Consider the following 23,925-nt stretch of genomic DNA (forward strand, 5'->3'; position numbering starts at 1 on the left):
AGATTGCCACTGCACATAAAAAAGTTTCCAAATCATGGATAGATATGATCATAAATCCGCGCCTGCCAAGCATGGCGATTATAAAATTTCTTTGGAGCAAACCTAAGCCTTGCTATGGGCGTTTAAAAGCTGAAACGAAGACTGTTGGCGATCTTTTTTGGACCAAATCTAAATGATTGCGAGTGAACAGGACTACAGATCCCTCATCAGCTCAAAGAAGAATCCTCTAGAGTACCACGTAGCCCTGTACTCCCCTTGTAGAATGGTCAAGGAGAATAATAGATAATTGACAATGGGTCTGGTTTTCGTTGACATATATCTTTCCTAGTGCATTCTGCGAATGGGCATAAAAGTATTTACAATTTTTCGAAAATCAAATGCGGCACTTGCACCCTTAATTCCCAATCCTTAATCACTATAAAAGTTTTCAATCAAAATTGCTTTAAAAATACTTTGAACGCATAAAAAACGCGGAAAATTTTGAACATGCAAATTGCGGATACAGCGGAAATAATTGACAATATCTGTGTACATTACCGAGTTTTGTAGCGCTGTTTACGCACGAACTGATTGCTGACCAGAAATGTGTGAGTGGAATTGAATTATTCTCGTGTGATGTAGTGCTAGCCTCGTTAACAGTGTGAAGTGCTTCCAATTAGCTTCGGGCTTGTGTCAGCGATTCCATTACCCGCCGCGCGCATTCGAATTGTGATTTGCTTATTCAATTCATTTCGTACATTAAACAATACAAGTTTTATATCCTTTAAATCAGGTCGTTTGAATGTTAAGTGATATATTTATTCATGTTGCTTTCGCTTGAAATCATTTATACTGGATATTTGTGTCGGTCATGCGAAAAATTTCGGAAGTGTACTACAAAGACTTTAATTTAAAATGAAATAAAATTGATATCCCCCGAATTTTGAATGTAGTTACGAGATAATAAAACGTGTTTTGTTTTGAGTAGAACCTATAAAAGTGACTCACGTATGTTTTTTTATATTGTCTGAATGAATCTGAAAGTTGTATATGGATAAAAATCTGAACTAATAAAACTATGTATAAATAAATATGTACATGTACATTATACAGATTTCTTGACTTTTTAAAGTAGCTAGATTTTATTGACTTCGATATTTGATAACATATATTGTAAATTAATTTCTCTAACACTAAATATGTTTGTAACTATGCTTTTTATGTTTAAGTGCGTGTTTAGAATACTTGTTGCTTTTAAGTCGAAGGACACCATCGAGTTCCATTTTATTCTAGTTTCTATCAAATTGCGATACTTCATAAATTATTTTTATATCTTACACAATTGATCACCTTCTATAATTCGATGTGGAGAATAGTTAATGTGTAATATACATGTATATTGAATAAAATAAACATACGTGCTGAACAGATGGCCTCCACCCACAAGGTGGGAAGGGGTTGAAAGCCTCCGTGAACCGCTTTTAAAGGCTCCACTTACAAGTCCAGCAGTTGTTATCCTAGAGTTGATGAGTTTTGTTTCGGGTTGCCAGCGTGCATACGCAGTCTCAAGATGTTCACTTAAATGACCAGATGGCGATCTCTGCCACCAGCGTGCAGGCCCGAGTAGTACAAAGTAGTTAACAGCTTTTAAACATTCCACTTACAAGTCCAGCAGTTGTTATCCTAGAGTTGATGAGTTTTGTTTCGGGTTGCCAGCGTGCATACGCAGTCTCAAGATGTTCACTTAAATGACCAGATGGCGATCTCTGCCACCAGCGTGCAGGCCCGAGTAGTACAAAGTAGTTAACAGCTTTTAAACATTCCACTTACAAGTCCAGCAGTTGTTATCCTAGAGTTGATGAGTTTTGTTTCGGGTTGCCAGCGTGCATACGCAGTCTCAAGATGTTCACTTAAATGACCAGATGGCGATCTCTGCCACCAGCGTGCAGGCCCGAGTAGTACAAAGTAGTTAACAGCTTTTAAACATTCCACTTACAAGTCCAGCAGTTGTTATCCTAGAGTTGATGAGTTTTGTTTCGGGTTGCTAGCGTGCATACGCAGTCTTGAAATGTTCACTTAAATGACCAGATGGCGATCTCTGCCACCAGCGTGCAGGCCCGAGTAGATCAAAGTAGGGACTTATGTAACGTTTCCACGCGCACTTTCTGTGAGATACGGTTACTCGTAACATAGCATAGTTAGAGAGCTAAACGCACGTGTCATGCTATAGTCAACTAAATATTAAAGCGAAAGCGCCTGTGTTGAATACGGTCGGAGGCGCATTATAAACTTTATTGTAAAATGTCTCAATAATAAGCTGTCATAGGTTTTTTTATGGCGCTTTTCGGAGCCTCTCATACCCCTATTTTGTTTGGGACAGGGACTTTATTTACAAATAATTTTTTCAGGGTTTTATCTTTATTTTACACTCACTTACATTTTTCTCAATTTCTTTTATTCTTTCCTTTTATCCTTCACAATATCTAGCAATTTGTTTTTGTTTTTCGCCTTCCTTTCCTCATCTTTTTTACTCTTAGTTGGCTAGGTACAATTTTATTTCTAATCTTTATTTTATTCATACATTCTCTTCTTATCTTTTAATATCACAGGTTTGTTTAAATTACACTTTTTAATACATTAGAGTCTTATCTTACATTCTATTATTATTTAATAAGTTCTTTTACATGTGCATATTATTCATTTTGGTTCAAGTTTTCTTATTTGGTTTTGTTATTTTTTTATTGAATTGCTTACCAGTCTGCTAGCAAAGCTGTCATAGGTTTGAATTTGTAATGAGATGGATATAAATTAAATCTAAGATTGTTAAAGAAATGTCATCATCATTATTTCAATATAAAGCGTATAAGTAGAAATCGGCGTGGTTCCTGCGCCTTACGAAGACCTGGACAAAGTCATCTGTGGAATACGTCTGAAGGCGCAATAGTTTCTTGACCTTCGAACCGAATTGTAGCAGCACGTTGTTTATACAATCATTTTTAAACAAAGTGGAAGCGCTTCTGTGGAATACAGCCAGACGCACAATAAAGATAGTGATGGTGACTAAATATATACATAAGAATAGTCTAGTAAATATTATTTATTATTTAAATATGGCAGAGAATGCTTAATTTGTTTGATATCAACAAATCGCCTCCGCGAGATCGTTGAGCATCAAGGCTTCCTCTGTTTGCCACATAATAGACGATCTTATTCCTCAGTCGCCGATTACGATGGGAAGTAAGGACTTAAGCGCTCCAAGAGGGGCCGGAGTGAGAGGCTTTGTTTCGGCGCGGCGAAAGGCCTTGGAGGGTTATCGAGACGCCGTACCGAGGGCGAAACTTCAAGTGCTCACGGTGTTTTAGTACAAAGTCATTTAGAAAACACTTTAAAACGCTTTATTAAGCTATGAAAAAGCTTTAGTTGACTATTTAATAAAAGTTTTTAATTAAAAGTAAATTGCCAAAAGCATTGATCACCGTGAATCTGAAGAGTGGTTTTAACAATTCGGTAATTTCTTTTTGTATTTTCTCTAGAGTAGAAGCCATAAGTTTCATTGAATAATTAACGGATTATGAATATTACGTGTCTTATAATTCTTGGACGCTTGAAATTCGTATATAGAATAAAATTAGAACAAGGATTTGAATTCGGAAGGTGTCAGTAATGTTACCGTTCTTACTGCATTAGAGATTGTTTTGAGAATATCGTGTACTTTTTAAATAAGCTAGGAACTTGTTAAAACGTATTAGTTGATCTGTGGTATAACCACATACATAAAAAAGAATAGTGTGGTTTTTAATTCTCTGAGTAAGATCAGAAAACAAGTATATGAATAAAAAAAATTGCAGTGTGGTTGATGCTGTTTCGAATTTTACGAACATCACACTTAAGGACTCAGAGATATAATTAAAAATGAAAGTGTGTGTGTGTCACAAAATAAATTAACAAAAAAGGAATCATGTCCGTCGTAAAAGAAGGCAGAGATTTCCGAGCTCATAATTCTTTTTGCAGACCGCGCTGTTCCGTAGCGAAGGGATATTGGCAGAAGTACAATCTACGACCCTCCAGGCGCGCAAAGGACCCTATTTGCATTCCAGCCCGAGCGTATCCGGTCCGCTTTCCAATGCTTTAGGTCAAGCGGATTTTCGCAAGGAGAAATATCTCTTATGTAATGGTAATTTAGTTCACTTTCACTTGTGCCGTCTAATTTTTTGTGACCCAACAAACCGTTCCACTCCAAAAAGTTATCGGAGTCCGATGACGTCAGTTCCGACTCGGTTTTGCAATCGAGGGTGGAAATGAAACCAATGAAGCGGCGCACGACTTTGCTCGCTTCCTGACGAATCTTTGTAATTTTTATTTTGGAGCATGCTTGTCAAATTTACAACTTAAAAATTGTAGGTAAACATATCTTTTTAGAGCAATGGGTTAGTATAGTCCATTACCACAACTGATTTCAGTGGTATTCCTTTATACAAATTATATAGAAAGAGAGACAGGCAGGTAGATGATGTTAAGTTCTGTGTAAGATGATACAAAGAGACCGCTACCAACCAGTCTTATTATAAATCAACGCGAAAGACCTATGTCCAGACGTGAACATTCTAGAACTGAAATGACGACGATGATTTAAAAAGATGCAATCGAAGCGATCACGCTCTGTATTGCCGACCATTCCGGTCACAATACTAACATGTTGAACTATTCTTGCGCGTACGAATTTAAATTTCGAATTCATGATAAAAATTTAAAATTAGAATGAGCATTTGAATTCCGTCGCCTTTAGTAATGTGGTTGCTGCTGTTTTGTTAGGATCATGTAAATTGTAAATACTCTTTGTATATGAATGAATACACATTCTTAGATCACACTTGCCTATCATCCTCGCCAACGTATTCTGGAGGTAACGCACTTTCGCAAGCTAATCGCCTTTACCATTATAAGGAGTTTTAATTTGATTGTAGTTTCAACCATATTCAGCTCTATTGACATTCTTACCATGTACACGAGTAATAAAAATGTACATAATGTTAAATGATACAATAATTGCATGAAAATAAGTAGAATACTCCACGGATCGTCTTTAAATCAGTACGTATGAAGTGCCTTGGAGAAAGACATGGCGGGGGAGCAGAAGTAGGTCCTGATTTCTCTACCAAAAGCACACAATTGGGAAGAAGAGTGATACGTTATTCTGTATTTATTTTATCATAAGGACTTTTGACTCTACCTTCTATTGAAGTAGAGATTCAATACTGTTTTGTTCAGCTGTGATGTTTATCTTATCGTTTCAGCTTCAGATATACCATAATCACCATTCTTGGCAGGTGGGTTGGCGATCGTATGGTGTTATGGTATCCAGCAGATGCTGTAGAGTATCCTCTAGAAACTTCTATATAAACAGTGGCAATCCGATATAATTCATACACAAAGTTTATATTATTTAACATTGTATCCCAGGACTCAAACCCGTGACCTACGATCGCATGTCATAATCATTTACTTTTAGGCTTGGCTGTATGCTTATCTAGTAAGATTTAATAATCTTTCCATTGTCTGCGCACTGGAAAAACAATAATTTAGTATTTTTTATCGTTGTAAGCAGCTGTGAAGTCACTGAGACATATGTAGCAGTAGCACTTGAATCAATGTGTTATTGCCTAATAACTAACCCGTGAGGTTCAATCGGAGAAACAATATTCTTATTGAAATACTTCGAGTAACTTCTATCGTATTACATGTGTTAATAACGTCGTCACAGCAAGCAAAACAAAATATAATTTCCTCAAGGACACACATATATTTATATATTTATATTATATATATATATATATATATATATATATGTTTATAGCATTTCGTCGAGAGCGGCTATTCAGTTTACCTCGAACAAACTGTTTCATTTTAGTTAATATTGGAATTAATTTATTTAATATTGGAGAATAACTTTTAACAGAATTCTCTATTCTCTAGAAATTTAGCGACTCTGTGTTTGACACTAATCGGTGTAACATAACTCTTGAAGATGCCCCGTGGAGGGGTGAAACACGCGTTGAGTGATTTGACGCTGGCAGTTGTGTAATTCGCATTGTTTGCCGCATGCGCATTTATCAGCGGGCTGGCGGGCGGTGCACTTTGTTGCACGACTACCACTGCATGTGCGGAAGTAGCTTAATATTGGTCCTTTTCCCTTTTCTTACTTAGAATTCTCTTTTGACTCTACTCCACTTCAAGGTATTATAATTGTAGAGAAGGAGTAGAAACGAAGTCTATAACACGTCTTTAATTAAAGTTTAACCAAAAAAAATACATATACATTTTATTAGATGTAACTAAATGAAAACAAAATAATAAGTGACATCATTGTCAAGGATTCTTTTCATTTAAATATCCTTCCATTAAATAAAAAGTCCTTACTGTCAATTTGATTTTACTATGCGTTTTGAATTTTGCAAATGATAGTTCAATAATATTATGCGAAATTTTATTAAACAATCTTATTAGGTTTATTACAAATGAAATTAAAGATTATTTGCAGTCAGAAAACATTTTTTTATTAATAAAGGTCTCTGTTCTTAAATATATAAAATACATAAATGACCACCATAGCACTGTGTGAGGTCGGGATCACTGAGATAACGTCCAGTACGTGTTGTTGTATAAATTGTAAAGAAGTAAATTGAATATTGCTCAAGGATAAACATCGAGACGCGCTTCAGAATTCTAAATAAGGCTTTCATTTTTTAATAAGTACAGTAAAGTTGTGGTTCAACTTATCAATTTAATACATCACAAACATGCAATTCGAAATAAAAGAAATGGTTTCTGTTCTTCTTTTCCTTTTTAGCTCATAGATGTCAACTGCAAAGCAAAAGCTTTCATAAAAGATATCTATGGAGAGATACATCGTAATCGCCACGCTAGGCCGGCGGGTTGGCGATCCTATTGAAGTATTATCGTACGCAAAGGCCACTGCTCCCCATCCTTTGGAAACTTGTTTCTGAGCAGTGGTAATCCTAGATCATTAGCGCACAAAGTATAAACTAAATAGGATTGTAAGTAATAAAAGGACCAATATTTAGCCACTTCCGCATATGCAGTGGTAGTCGTGCAACAAAGTGCACCGCCCGCCAGCCCGCTGATAAATACGTATGCGGCAAACAACGCGAATTACACAACTGCCACCGTTGATTTACTTAACACGTGTTTCACCCCTCCACGGGGCATCTTCAGGAGTTATATTACACCAATTAGTGCCAAACACGGAGTATTATCAGCGGGCTGGCGGGCGGTGCACTTTGTTGTACGACTACCACTGCATGTGCGGAAGTGGTTAAATATTCGTCTTTTTCTTACTTAGGACGGACTTCCACAAGGTAACGCCTGATTCCATTAAAGAAATAGGATTGTATCCCGGAAATCGAACCCGTGGTATATAATCGCAAATCCCAGTCTCCAACCGCTGGGCTGTCATTGCTTAATGGTTACTTTTATTTTGCTTAATTAAGGAAACAAAACAGATATTAAAAAAATATAAGTCTTTGGTCTTATCTACAAGTGAATTAAAAAAATAACTCAACTGGAAGGCGTTATGGAAACTAAGAAACATTAATATGACTTTGAGACTCATCAGCAAGCTTACAGTCGCTCACGGATCTACGAAGATGATTGTGTCGTAGGCGTAACCCTCTCCATTGCTCTACGAGTTTAAACCAGTAATGTGAAGAAAAAGAAGAGAAGAAGAAAGTAGCATTCATAGCCTCGATAAACGGCCAAAAGAGAGCTTCTGTGTACTTAAAGTTCTGAAGTGAAGATCATGTCCAAAATGATATTTTTATTAAAAATAGGTCCCTAACAAATTTATAGATGGCGACATAAGTCATTTAAATCGCGCGATCGTGAATTCTCCTTCAAATGTTAAACGTTCTCAAAATGTTCAATGAATAAAATTGGGATTCGAGTTCAACCGTGTGTGTTACTTGCACATACGAAATGCATGTCTTTTTCTACCGGTCTGGTTGGAAATCTGTGGGGCAATCCAATGTTTAGTAGTGAACAGTTTTATTTTCGTATATAAACAACAGAGTGAACTAAAACATTTATAAATAATTTATATGAATATATATGTATATATATTGCTTACGTCACAGGTTACTTATTCCCTAACAATGGTGCACTTGTAATTCAAGGTGCGTAGTGTAGGCTTCCAAGCAAATGTTTCCGAACACGCGATGAGCTCGCAGCCGAGACGGCCCCGTCGCAATTTCACTACAGAACACACGGGTAAGTGACGTCACGAATTATCAACGTGAATTGTTAATAGATTGTGCACTAAAATTTGATGCTTTTACAATGGACAAAACTAAATTATACATTAAACTTATTTGTCTTTCGAATAAATACATTTTTTCACTGAGTTACACTTTATTCTTCCCTCTTCTGGTAATATTCCCAAGTAAATAACTTATCAAGTCATTTGCTGTTTAGTTTGCTCGCTTGTGATACTAGTTACTTATGTCGCTAAGAGAGGTGATGTCGTTATTTATTTTCAAAATGTTTTTCTATTAGCTTCACTGCTTGATCTGTTTAAACTGGATATATATGTATACATAAGTAAGAAAAGGACCGATATTTAGCTACTTCCGCAAACACAGACTCTGTGTTTGGCACTAATCGGTGTAACATAACTCCTGAAGATGCCCCGTGGAGGGGTGAAACACGTGTTGAGTAAATTGGTGATGGCGGTTGTGTGATTCGCATTGTTTGCCGCATGCACATTTATCAGCGGGCTGGCGGGCGGTGCATTTCATTGCACGACTACCATTGCATGTGCGGAAGTGACTAAATATTGGTCCTTTTCTTACTTAGGATGGACTTCCGCGAGGTAACGTCTAATTCCATTAAATATATATATGTATACATATAATATATTTTAACTTTTACTTTTATTATTATATCATGATGTAATATTACGCTATAAGCTTTAAAGATGTGAACGTATACTTCGTTTGTAAGCAATAAGTTTTAAAACTTTGTCATCTATTCCCAATCACTCACTATACAGTGATTATTGTAAAAAAAAATTCTATCGGATTGCGATAATGCGATAACTTTTGACAGTAAAAATTCTACAGGGATATATCGTAAATATTATTTAATTGCATTATCAAATAATCTGAATTTTTATAAAGCTTTATCTTACTTTATTACCATTGTGTTATTTGGTATTTCTTAAACATTTGATATTTGGATAGAGTGTACCGTACCTTGCATGAATTGACAGCAAATGAGCTGAGACAAACACATTATCTCCTTTAAATCTTTTACACCTATTACTATCTTAAACTAGATATGTGTGTCGGATTTCTAAACCCTTCTATCAGTTTATGACCGCCGGGTCTATATTTCCTGGTGCAGAATTCCATCCAATGGTTGTCTAGAAGAAATTGTCTTTAGTTCTAAGACGTGTACTTGTAATGTTTCATATGTTATCTTTTCGATTTTACAATAAAGACTTAAATAAATATATACGATCTAAAAAAATTATTTCAATGTAGATTAGTTTTAGGTTTCAAATAGAAACCTAGCAAATTTATATTATTAATCGATTATCATTAAATATATGAAATCAAAACTTATGAAAGCACTCAAAGCTCTCGTCAATCCCTAGCGTTCTGGGGTTAAATGAAATGGACACATAAATAATACTCGAAGCCTTGCTCGGACAAAGTGTTTCAACTTATAACTGTGAGTGACGCGACGCCCCCGGACTTTAAGCTCCCGCTGAAAGCGCCCTAATGGACTGGCGGACGAGCCGGCGATCGGCAGAGTGCGGGGCGGCTGAGACGATTTGCCACTTGCGACTAAATTCTTTTTGAATAACAGCCTTCTTTTAAGAATACACCCTTCCTAATCTAATATATAAAATTCTGGTGTCACGGTGTTCGAACTTGAATTCCTCTGAAACGGCTTGACTGATTTTTACCAAATTTAATATGCGTATTCAGTAGGTCTGAGAATCGGCTACTATCTATTTTCTATACCCCTAAGTGATAAAGGTTGTTCACATTTTAAAAAAAAAAATTTAATTTTTTAACGAAATTTTTGTTTTTTTTATGATACAGCATACAAGAATACATACAAACATAAATTTTCACCCCTCTACGATCAACTCTTATTTATTGTTTGTAAATTAAAATATCAATTTTTTTTTTGCAAAACAACGTTTGCGGGATCAGCTAGTAAAACTATATGTACTTATAGAAAACGATTTAATATCCGTAAGTAACCGTCATATTCCAACGGATTAGAAAGTCGAAAATTAGACTAGACTCCAACAGATGGCCCGCGTCTGCAGCGTGTAGAATCTGCTGAAAAACTGGGCGAATAAACTTGTTAAGAGAACGGAGAGACCCATTTCCAGTGGACGTATTATGGCTAATTATAGTGATGATGTTTTAACAGAGTGTTTGAAATAATATTGTTGTAAAATCCAAGTCTGAGTATCAAGAGAAGTCGATTTTTTACACTCCTGTTTAATTTATAATTTAAGTTGAAATGATTAATAAATAATTTTTAAAATATTCTCTTTGTATTGCATATAAAACTAAATAAGACGACTATTTATTGTATTTCGTATGTAATGTGACGCTATTTACAAAATACATGAACGAGGTACGATAAATCGTGGTAGTATCAATACGTGACATTAGCGATACGCGAGGCGAAACAAACTAACAATCAGAGCGGTGTGACCTTTTCTTTCCGCACAATTATTATAGCAACTGTTACACAAATATCTCTTATCATTTTCGGCACTATCGTTAAGGTGTTAATTATGTATGCATCTGGTATCTTAATAAAATGATTCCTATTACAATCTTAAAATTCTTATTTTAGTCAATGTATGCTATTACATTAAAATGTGTTTGCTTTGTGTACTTAATTTTTTTATTTTGTAACTTGTGGCAGTGGATGGAGGGTTTATTGTTCTGATGCGGTGACCTCGGATCTGCGAGAGGACATTCATCTACTAGATGGACAGACAACATTCTTTAGGTCTCATCTTACGAAGTTGGGGTATTCCCATGGTTGAAAAAATGATGATGATCCATTTATAATGATGGTACTTAATTATAGTCATATATTATAATTCATTTTCATAATTTAAGTAAGGATGATACAAATAAAAATAAACAAGAAAGTGATGTAAACCAGTTTAAAGTCGAACCTAAAACTGATAATACCAAAGGCAGTAAAATTTTACTCGGTAATAGTAAAATAACCCTGGATGCTTCTACATTAATTGTAATTATTCTTCTTTTGCTCAGTCGATGGAGGCACACTGCGAAGTACAGGCTTCTGTCAAAGATCGCGACAATGACCGCTAAGCAACTTTTAGCGTACTTAAATATGTCGTCATTCCAGCAAGTAAAGGCTTACCCACACTGCGTCTATCGACTTGTCACCGCTCGATATTCTATTGACCCAAACCATCATAGGTTGCACCAGCGATGTACCCCGTCTTCTACTGCTTCAGAGGAACAATTCTTCGAGCTATCTCGGCGATCTTGGTCTTTCTCGAATTTTCTTATTTTTGATTAGATCTCGCAGCTAAACTCCAAGCACCGTCCTCTTCATTTTTCTCTGGGTGATATAAAGCCTCCTCATGAGACTCGACGTAAGTGACCACATCTCGGATCCGTATATCATCACCGGCAACACACATTGGTCAAAGAACTTCGTCTTCAAATATTGCGATATTTTGGATGATATAACAATTACTTGTATTTTACGGAATATATTCGATTAATGTTACATAAAACGTGTAATTACAACTGAAGTCTTGTATCAAAACTTTAGGCGTTACCTAAAAGGGTTCCTAATGGATTCTCGGTGCGACCCCGACTTAATCTGACGGACAAAGATTATATGACTTTTACAAAATGACATTTAAAAAGAGAATTATCACTGGTTTCATATTTTGTAGGTTGATTTTAAAGGATGTCATCTTGTCAATAAACTTTCATAAAATATAAAATCTAAAATTCTTTTCTTTGATATAAAACTACTGTCACAATACTTTAGTCAACGCCATCTATTGACCTATTTCTGTCATGGCCTAGCATAAAAGCACTATACAATAAATAAAAACTGTTCAAAAAGGTAAACTTACAATATATTAATCAAGTAAATAAACACCTAAACAGTTAAAAAATATTTGTTTTTATAACTCGATGGGAACTAGCACTTAAGATTGTACGAAAAAACGATGAAGGCTTAGTAAAACCATTAGGGACTACAATCTTTACGACGTAAAGTGGACATGTAAAGAACCAGAAATGCTAAGATGCCTTTAAATTGTATCGCTAGAGAAGGAAATTGTAAATATACATTTTCATAATTTATCAGAACTCAGAATCAACATCAGTCGGTAATTGACGATCAAATTTTAAAGTAATTTAAAAACATGCATAAACAAGTTATATGTATATATATTGCTTACGTCACAGGTTACTTGTTCCCTAACAATGGGGTACTTGTAATTCAAGGTGCGTAGTGTAGGCTTGCGAGCAAATGTTTCCGAACACGCGATGAGCTCGCAGACGAGACGGCCCCGTCGCAATTTCACTACGGAACACACGGGTACGTGACGTCACGAATTATCAGCGTGAATTGTTAATAGAATGTGTACTAAAATTTGATGCTTTTACAATGGGCAAAACTAAATTATACATTAAACTTATTTATCGTTCGAATAAATAAAATTTTTCACTGACTTACACTTTATTCTTACCTCTTCTGGTAATATTCCCAAGCAAATAACTTATTAAGTCATTTAATGCTTAGTCTGCTCACTTATGATACTAGTTACTTAGAATTTGGGCAGCTCAATGGTCAGTAAGAAAAGGAGTTATGTTACACCGATTAGTGCCAAACACAGAGTCTTGGTACTAATCGTAATCCTAAAGATGCCCCGTGGAGGGGTGAAACACGTATTGAGTAATTTGGTGGTGGCGGTTGTGTGATTCGCATTGTTTGCCGTTTACGCATTTATCAGCGGGCTGGCGGGCGGTGCACTTTATTGCACGACTACTACTGCATGTGCGGATGTGGCTAAATATTGGTCCTTTTCTTACTTAGGATGTACTTCCGCGAGGTAACGCCTGATTCCATTAAAGCTCAATGGTCATTGGTACGAATTGGCCAAAGCTCTGATCTCCTCATTGAGATATACAGTATTTTGGACATTGTGTTATTTCTAACATAGTGTAGATCTAATGATAGTCAACCGCCAGTGCTATAAGTAATATAGCAATAGGCTACTTACCAGCATCAACTCGCATGTCGCGTGACAGCACGGTGCCGGCAGGTGCGGCAGCTCGGCATCTGTACAGTGCAGCGTGCACGTCGCCGCGATACTGCGCCGCCGTGAACGCGCCCAGCCACAGTGTTCCATTTGGAAGCGCCTCCCTAAGGACCACACAAAGTCAAAGTCAAAGTAAAATAAAAGTCAAAGTTAAAGTAGCTTTACTGCATGAGATCATTACAATAATTTATAATTGTCAACTTAAAATAAGTTTACATAATAAGGCGCTACCTATCTAATAAGCACCTTAAAAGGCTTTGTCATATTTAGCAGAATTAGTAAATACATAAAAACCCGTAGACCAGATTTTTCCCGAAGAAGGCTTTCAAAAGGAGATACTAAAAAGGTCTGCCTATTAAGAAAAGGTTTTTGTAATTTATAACTTCTGTACCGGTCAATGCACACATATCCATTTATAACGAAATGAAATGTTACTTATTATTATTATGTAGTGGTTATTAAAGAGCACATAATTTGTTTATAAAATAATGTTTCTTAAATATTTGTTTGAAACTCGCTTTAAATGTAAAAGCTAAACGTGAATCAATCAATTCGTATAACGCGCGTTATACGATGGTTGTACAAATAATTTTTACATAACGCAGAACTAATTGCTCATGCGACTGATGGCTGTTGGGTCGAAACAACATCGAGTAGAGGCTACGAAACTGTAGGCATTTGTAGGCCGCTTAATAGTTAGAGCGACAACGTCATGGTTGCGGGAAGTAGCTGGAAGTAGGCAGCGCAAAACCGGTCATCGTGACGATTTTTGTGGCAGGGTTAGTGCACGTCCATCACCTATGATGATGATATTTACAGTGTTGATTGTTCTTCGTGTTTCTGTATGATTTTACCTTAAGACAAAGGTAGTATAAGTGTACATAGAGAACTTGAAGACACACAATTGAATGTATTTTTTAGAACGCATGACTGATGATTACTTTAATTTTTATTTAAAATATTTTTATACATGACATTCTCGGCCAGGTAATCGTTTGGGCAGTGCTGAGATGAATTAATAAAAGTAGATGAAACTAGTGAATATCATAAAACACAAGAAATAGTATAAAAAAGTAAAATTACATTGAGAAGGAAGAGAATCATATACAAGTACCTTGTATAAGTATAGAAATGGCTACTTCATGATATAATAATTCCTAAATACACCACAATATGTGTAAATATATATATATATATATATATATATATATATATATATATATATATATATATATATATATACATACACTTTGGATCATTTTAATCCTATGTCAAAGTAACAATGCCGTGGCTGTTATAACGAAATTTAATTAAATTTTAAAAGGAAACCATAACTGGTGATATTTTTTATAACTTTATCGACAGTCTTTGTACTGTCAGGAATTATATTCCAATTATATTCCAAAGTAAATATTGTATTTAATGATTAAATGTAAAATATACGAATAAAACTTGTGGTGAATGAATACTGAACAGATAACACGATAAGTTTATGATAAACTGTTAAACGCACAAAGATTCAATAATCAATACATTTTGTAAAAAAAAAAACAGCTGTTTGTTGTTTTAAAAAATTCTTAAAAGAAAAGTTGTTAAATAAGATATGTATGTGTGAGGTATATTTTTTCGCAAGCAGTATAGCGTGACCGGAAGAAATAGGGATTCTTTATCGATTTTAAAAGAATCAATTTCGAAAGAAATTAGCAATATATCCAGCGAGAGGCAAGAAAGAAAAAATAATAAGAAAAATTCTTCATTTAATAAATCAAAAAATCTTAAATTTCAGCATTTTTATTCAATTCTGTTTTCAAATACGGATCCATTATAATGAAATTCGGGCTCCGCGAAGAAGATTAATGGTACTCGATTTATGGTTTGGAAGTGAAAAAACGACGCGCGATAGCGGATGAAAGAACTCCGTCGAACGGTCGATTCTGCTCCGGACTGATAAGGAAATTATCGACTAAGAGCAACGAAGGTAACAATATATACCTCTCTGTTTATTTATTTTTTTATTTCTGTCGCTTTTGGGGACCTCTCGTTCCACGTGTCACGCGTGGGGCAGGGTTTTTCTTGTCTTAATATTTATTCTACATTCCGAAGCCAGAAAAACTATTTTGTGATATATAATTTTTTATTTTAGAGTACATTTACATGCAAACCGAGTGAATTTAAAGAGAGCAAAACATCGGTAAATCAGTACTACGTCTATGACGCTAATTGACTAGCGCCATCTAGTAGGTTCTTAGAGAAAATATGATAAAACAGTTCTATATATTTACCACCTGCCTTTCCACATTTATAAATCCTCTTCCTCCAACGCCTTCCTTCGCTCATCTACCGTTTGTTTCATTTCATTAATTTATATTTTGTTACTAATTTACAATTTAACAGTAAACACTGCTTTTTAATTAACTTCATTTTGTATTTTTATTCTATGCGACTAACTAAATTTATTGCTCGACTTTTTCAGGTTCTCACCTTTTTTCTAATCCTGAGTCTTATTTTCCTAAATCTTATTTTAATTTATAACAATATTATCTCTTTTTCTGCTAAATTATATGAATATTGAGCGATACTTCCTACCATTGTCTTTCTCCCATCGTGACCTGGGCATCAGAGCGAGGTCCTCCAATCGAGAGACAACCGGTAATTATAAGCACCACGGTCTGGTTCACTTCCAGGTTATAGATGTACGAGGGATTCTCTTTAAGCTTAAAACTTTACAGGTATTCAGAGAATTCCTTGTGTTCCTTGAACATTTGGCACGTGTCCTACAGGACCTTTTCTTAAAAGTTTTGGAAAATTTGAACAAATATTACTTTGACATTTTCAGTGGTAATCACGAGCCAGTACACGCGGCATCTGAAAGCCCACCACTGGGAAAACTGACGACATAATCAAGGTCGTTGGAAATCACTCCATACGGACTGTAAAATAGTGATCGCTATGGCGATGCTTATGTCTCACAATGGGCGTTTATGAGCTGACATGTTGATGGCGATAATGATTGTAATATTTATTAACATTGTTATTAATATTAACAGTAATAACTTGTGTTCCTCATGATAAGAAGCCAGAGGAGACCAATTTGTTATAAGCTGAAATCAAAATAAGCTTCCCTCTAGTGGTATCCCTCAACTTCAAGCTATGAGCGTTCCTAACACGCAGTGATCTGAGAATAACCCACGACAAACTGTGACAGGTGTTTTGTGATAATATTCACAAATATCTTCAATCCAGTAGTTTTTTGTGGACATATTTATATTATTAATACGGTAATATAACAATCAATTTACAAGCTATTTATCAGTAAAATAACACATAATACCAAATTTCAAAAGATAAAAGATAAAATTGCTTTATTTAACAATGGAACTTTTATCAGAATTCTTATATCGAACATTTAATATCTGTTATTTTTTTATCTATTTTATTATCGACTCTACTCGACTTCGGAAGGTGTTGTATCTGTGGAGAAGAATGAAAAGGAAAATCACATACCTTATAATAAAGTTTAATACATATATATACATACACTTTATCAGTTAAAGCCCTAAAGAAATTAAAATTATTAGGCGAAAACACAGTGGAGGATTCTTATCATTGAAATATTCGTAAATTGAATAAAAAGCTTTTTTTATATTTTTTTACTTAAGGCTACACTCCGTGATGCCTTAGATAAGAATAGATTCACCTACCTACCCAATTTTACATTCATGTAGAAGTATCACGTCTCTTTACCAAAAGGATATCGACACGAAGAGGAATACTAACAAAATGGCATCCTTATACAAATTCTAATTAAAATCACATAACAAAGATAATTAAGTTAGTGGTATACAGTTCCAAAGCTACGATAATTATGGATACAGCAAATAGGAGTCGACGTCAGTCTCTTAATTACGGATGCGTCCTAATGAGGAGGCTGTGTGTGGCTGTTAATTCCGCCCACACGCGACATTCAGGGCGGGCGGTGTCGATTTCGAATGTGAATTATTAATTAAGATTTAATGGTAAATGTGGGTCATGACGGACAAGTACTAGTTCTACAATTGGGCCACTACAACCGAAATTTTTCAAATATTCACACGAGTAAGGTGTTCACTTTATGTGTACCTTTGTTAATGCTGTGTATTCTATAAACCACATAAACCCAGGTCGTAGAAAAATTTCCGCATAATACGTGATGTTTGGTTATTGTTGAAAAAGATCTGAGGGCGTGATTGTAAAGCTCATTTACTAGCCAAAAGCTGTAAAGCCTTAATCTACCTGTAATTAAGAGATCACTCTGAAATATATTACTTTAATATATATTCTTTATTGGAATGTGACAGACCAATCATTTTTCATAAAATAAAACCTAAAGGGACGGGTAGTAAACAATGAATATTTTAAATTTTGTAATAATATAAATTTTGAAAACGGTTTTCCTTTCTTTATAAACATTGCGTTTTTTATTCATTCTACCGCTATTTGTTTTCAGATAAGGTGTACCAGGCATTTAGAATTAGTAAGAAGCTTTGATTGACATAAAAATTTTTTGTTTGTCATGAGGATCGGTGTCTAGGCTTGTTTTTGTAAAGAGATGTCTTTATCGCACATTGCTTAACTGTTTGGTAATTGTAATAAACATAGATGACCATTTACTTTTGATATAGCCCCTCAGCAAAGCCTTGTTTCAGATGTGTCAAATAAAAGCCACGAATGATATATACGAATATCCTTCGTATTCAACACTTATCTTGACAATTTTAATCAAAAAGTGGTTAAATCTATAAACACAATAAATAGACATATAATTTCAATATAACTTGTATTTTCATAGAACTTAGCATAACCTGCAAGGATATATATGTACTAATTTTCTATTCTCAATGGAAAAATCTTATTTGGGGGATATCACTTCATTTATTTCTCTTCTAACTGCTAGCAAAAGTGAATTAATTAAATGTGCAATATTGTCGAGATAACAAACACAAAATTAATTCAATTCCAAAATTCTGTGTAGCACTACATAAGCTACGCGGGAGCTACGCAGGAGCTACGCGGAAAAGGTTCACGAGAACAACAAATACTGGAAAAACTATCCGTATATTAATCTTCGGTCTCGTTCTGTTTACCGTAGCATACCGCTAAAAATTAAAAAAAAGTTCATCTTTCATATTCAATTTCGCGGAATGGTCTGAATACGAAATCGTAATAATGGGATTCGGGGCTCGGGAAGGAGATTAATGATTCGCGATTTATTGTTCGAAAGTGAAAAAAAATTCGCAGCCCGGCGGCGCAGAAGCCCCTTTGGGCAGATTCCGTTCGCTTTCGGCGATAAGAGCCTGCCGATAATGTTTACTTTAAGGTATCTTAAACATTTTTGTAGCTCCAAACGAAGTGACGTGCTAGAAGCTCTGACGACTTTTTTATCGTGGCGGGGTAAATCAGGGTCGTATATAACTACATTTGTACGAGTATTGCTACACATTACTTAAGATATAACATTTGCCATATCTCGTAGTTTGTTCTAATGCACAATACATGCTCAAGTTTCTAAAGTAAGATACAGATACGATGGCCGTCCTAGGAAAGTTAACAAAAATTCTGAGAAGATTTCTCCTTAATACAAAATACAAATACTATCTGACTAATATATGTTATTTGTATATACTATTTTGTTGAATATATCTTTGAGCTAATTCATGAAAAACGTCCTGTTTTTCAAAAGCTCATGAGGACCTCAGATTGAAAATTCAATATCTGTTAACTGCAAGAGGAAGCGTTCTGTTAAAATAGTACTCAAAAAGAGATGTAAAATTATTTTTATAAATGAAAACATATTTACTGTAAATCGAAAGAAGAAAAAATCACTAAAATTTCGAAGAAAAATTATTTACTAGAATTATACCTGTCACCCAATAACAATTTTTTGAAATATTTCACGACTTAAATCTATTTCTAACTAGAAAGCACTACACTTATAATGATGGTCACATCAAAATATTCTCTTTGAAAATTTTAGGTGATATTAAACACATTCAAAAGTAGCACGTTTAGCATGCTATTTTTGACACTAAATTCGATAATTATTATTTATTCTTACCTATTAATGACATTTCCATGACGGACGCATTTCTATAATGTATGCATCCAAGGTTCCATTGTATTAATTTTCTTATTGAGAATATATTTCGATACGATTAATTAATATTTTTTTTTATACAAAATAGAGCCTTTTACTAATAATTTGATTTTATTTATCAATAGTATTCTGAACTTCGGTTTAAGAGTGTAGGTAATATTAAAATCATAGATACCCAAAGCTATACGCTTGCAGTAGACAGTCATACTATTTAAAATTGTAAAATATATAATAATTGTGAAAATATCTTGAATTTTATGTTGGCATACCTCGTCGTTTTATTCTCATTAACACTCAATGATAACATCATAATATAGCTTTCCATAAAGATATATATATCTAAATATGGAGGAAATATATGGAGTTGGCGATCACAGTGTGGTATTATGGTACGCAGAGGACGGTATTACCCATTCTCTGGAAACTTGTTGGTGAGCAGTGACAATCCTAGATAATTAATGCACAAAGTGAATTATATAAGGTATAAGGTTGTATTAAACCTGCGGCCTACGATCGTAATACTCAGTCCTCTATGGGTAGGCTACAACTGTAAAAAAAAATTAAAATGTTGATGTACGTTCTGAGACTATAAGAGTTTTTTTTGTGTTACATTATTTTTAATTCCTTTTGTAAAGGAAAAAAAAAACTTTTACATGTATAACATACAAATTTAAAACAGCTCCAGTTTTTACAAACATTTCCCTAAATAAGTTTTGATGAATAATTCAATTAATGCTTAACTAAAATTAACAAGTTGTATTAAGGTCGAGGCGGGGTTAAGTATAAACTGAACTTGCTCCTTCGAGGCATACGACCTTTGACCCCCAACTAGGAGAAGCGTCGACCGACACTTTAATCAAATTTCATCTCCCGTTACAGGGATTACGAAGTCACATACACTAAATATACAGACGTTCGTATGCTGATAAAACTAAGCCGGGGCACTCGCATGAGGTTGGTGGTCATCAGCCGTAATTTTATGTTCACATTCGAATAACTGTATTTGCGTGACTGAGCGTAGATATGATACTAATTTCTCATTTTTAAATGGATTATAATATCATAGCGTTAAATTTATAACAATTGATACTAGATGGCGTAATTGATACAATAATTAAAATTATTCCGATAGATGGCGCTAAAAGTCTATTGCCTTACTCTTCGTCTGTCGCGATTTTTTGCACAAGTTACACTTGATTGATTTGACAGATTAAAATGGAAGAAGTAATAAAGTCCCGCAACGTTTTTTTTTAATTTACTATTATCACTTAAATTATTGGCAATTAATAAGACAACCCAATTTGATAAGTTTATAAAATAACAATAAAAGAAAGGACGGTAGAACTAAATTGTGTATGGGAACATGTATATAGTTTTTGATTACTTTTTTATCTTAGTTTTATCGTTATACCTAAACAATGTAAAAATATAAATAAATTAAGTCACGATGGAGCCTTTAAGCGATACCTTCTATTAAGTAACCTTTATCGTTTTAGGTTCAGAGCTTTAGTACACAAGCAAGCCGTGTTTAAACACACGTATTTAATGAACGTGTGTTTGAATAAGGTTTGCTTTTTACAAAAAAAATATTAATAAATATATTTGAATAACATATGTTTATTTATTTAATGTAACAGTTGTAATAATATTTGTGTATTGTGTATTTCCGAAGACAACGCGGAGCACTGAAGCAATTAACTTTACAAACAATTAATTAAGTTGGCGTGTGTGTGCGCTGATCACTGACGCCGTTTAATTACCGACTCGTAACGACGTGGCTACGAATGTTTACCCGCCGCGCTACGAGCTACGCGCCACTGGCTACGAATTAACAAAGTTTGTACTTAACTGCTTTCAACTTTGAACCTAATCGTGAATCTTTCTTTCGACATTTTATATCGGGTACCGTTCCGTTACAAGCAATATTTTCCTTCAAAATTACATAAGAACAAATATTTTTTTCTCTCAATTCTTTAAAAAAAACTTACAAAAAATTCTAACAATTTGTCGGTGACTGTTGACTATCTATTTATTTCATAAACTTTACTTCCATCTTTATGAGTAGAACCTTTTATGTAATTATTAATATATCTAATATATAAAATTCTCGTGTCACGGTGTTCGAACTTGAACTCCTCCGAAACGGCTTGACCGATTTTTACCAAATTTTACATGCGTATTCAGTATGTCTGGGAATCGGCTACTATCTATTTTCCATACCCCTAAGTGATAAGGGTGGTCCACCCCTAAATTTTATTTTTAATTTTTTAGACTTTTTTTTGTTTTTATTTTATTATGATACAGCCTAAACTAAACCTAAATTTTCACCCCTCTACGATCAACCCTTATCTTAAATTTGTTAATTAAAAACTTCAATTTTTTTTGCTTAACAACGTTTGCTATATATTTATACCATACTATATATTTTATACCATACTAGCTGATTTGCTAGCTGACTGTATTTACATAATGCCAGACATCTTAAAACTGAAACACGATTTAAATTATACATGTTAATATTTCTAGAAGCACTACTTTAGAATATAAACTTATATAACTTGTTGCAAAAAGGCAAATTGTTAGTATATTTTTAAAATAAATGTTTAAATATAGGTTGATTGTCTATAAGTATCATCTGAAAGACAGTTATTTTGTATTGTTTATGTTGATGTAGATGCTGCCAGTCCAAGGTGCTTTTACAGCGACAGCAGAATTGTGTTGGTGAAACTAAAGGCTCCGTGAAGATAGTCACATATATAGGATTAATGGTTATATATGTGAAAACTTTATAAGAGTGAATAATATAATAGTAATATTAAAATATTTAAAGTTCATTTACTATTAATTTATGTGTGTATGACCCATATAAAAATTAGTAAGAAAAAGAGTTACGAAACTCGGGGAAAAATGCAAACTTTATGCTGACAAAATTTATTAGCTGGTCGCATTATAATGTATATATATATATATATATATATTTTAATGCGACCAGCTAATAAATTTTATATATATATTTATATACTTTCTACATGCTGTTTGTATACAGATGTAAATGCTTTGAAGCCTTTTGCGGGTAAGAAAAACTTTAAAGGGATGAAAATATAGCTCATTAAAATATTTTTATCTAGTGATGAACATGTTTAAAATGTTTTTAAAGCTTGTATGCCTGTAACTAATCATCCTATATACATAACTATGATTTAGACTTGTAATTAAGGTCGATAATCTCAAAAGCAAACATGGTTACGTAGTTCTAAAGAACATATGAGTATGTAGACATAATTAGAAAGTTCATAACTATCCAACACTCAGACCGTCTTGGTTTTGTAATGTCGTTAAAACTAAATTCATTAAGTATTCCGTAGCAATTTGCTACGTCGTAGCATGGCCGGGAGGTCAACGAGGGAGCTTCAAACGAGCTTACAGCCGAGGGCCGGGCAAATATTTGTTACGGCCAGTTAACAAGGAACGAGCGCGACGAGTGTCGTTTATATAACGCTTAATAATACACCACACTCGGAGAAATTGTTTAAGCCTACAGTACAAAGGATATCCCGTGGCTAGATAAGCACGATTACACTTTTAAAACAATTAACGGCACGTATATTTCTTGCGAAAAGATATAGCTTGGTATACTCTTCTTCTTTAGAGACAAGGAATGGTTTAAATTGAGCGCCTGGAGTGCTTTCGCTAAATACCTTTGTTTGAACATTACTGGGTTTATATTTGTACTTATTACTATATGAAGCTTCTGACCAGTTGACATTCGCGAGAAATTATCTCGTTCAAAGTCTCGAGGCCTCATGAACCCAATGATACAGGAATTGGTGAAGGGTATCGTGTATTCTCTTTCAAGGTAGAAGTTCGGAGAGGTAAAAGAGACTTCGCTGTTTCTAACAGTATTCTTCTCTCTCTTTTGATATTTTAAGTTTTATATTCTCTATCAATCACTTATTCCAGAATATGATAAACTAAACTAAATAATCTTAAAAATCTCGACCATACTGATCTACTACGAGAACGAAACTCACTTACCTCTTTTATATTTTAATATCGATACAATTTTTGCTTCACAATTTTTTTTGTACAAATTTTGTTTGATTACTTGAAATGTTTGCTAGATGTAGACCTGTGTTACCGAAGTCATTGTGATTGTACGAGTATAAAAGGTAAATATAAAGGTATGTAAGGTAAATAAAAAGTAAAAAAATAAATAAATAAGTAACAGGAAACAAAAGAACAGTTTTTATATGTTAAATTTTATATGTTCATAATTTCGAGCATTGATAGCTTAGGGGCAAATTACTGATACTTGAGATCGTAGATCATGGGTTCGATTCTCGAAATATAACCTTACTTATTCACACTTTGTTAAGTAATTATAAAAAAAATACAGAGGACACATAGCAGCGTCCTCTGCGTGTCATAATACCACACTACAACC

General features: G+C 34.2%; 1 protein-coding gene across 1 annotated transcript in view; it reads right to left on the bottom strand.

The window, feature by feature from the left end:
* Window positions 1-23,925, bottom strand: part of LOC137926771 (cell adhesion molecule Dscam2-like) — a 177,582-nt gene that overhangs the window by 72,551 nt on the left and 81,106 nt on the right. The window contains exon 3 of the mRNA XM_068770468.1: window positions 13,310-13,452. Within this exon, the coding sequence (XP_068626569.1) occupies window positions 13,310-13,452 (143 nt within the window). The remainder of the gene's footprint in view (window positions 1-13,309; window positions 13,453-23,925) is intronic.

Source organism: Battus philenor, unplaced genomic scaffold (assembly GCF_028537555.1).
Source record: "Battus philenor isolate CCGP_79_NKW_IND1 unplaced genomic scaffold, ilBatPhil1.0.hap1 SCAF_3, whole genome shotgun sequence".
In the NCBI taxonomy this organism is placed as follows: domain Eukaryota; kingdom Metazoa; phylum Arthropoda; class Insecta; order Lepidoptera; family Papilionidae; genus Battus; species Battus philenor.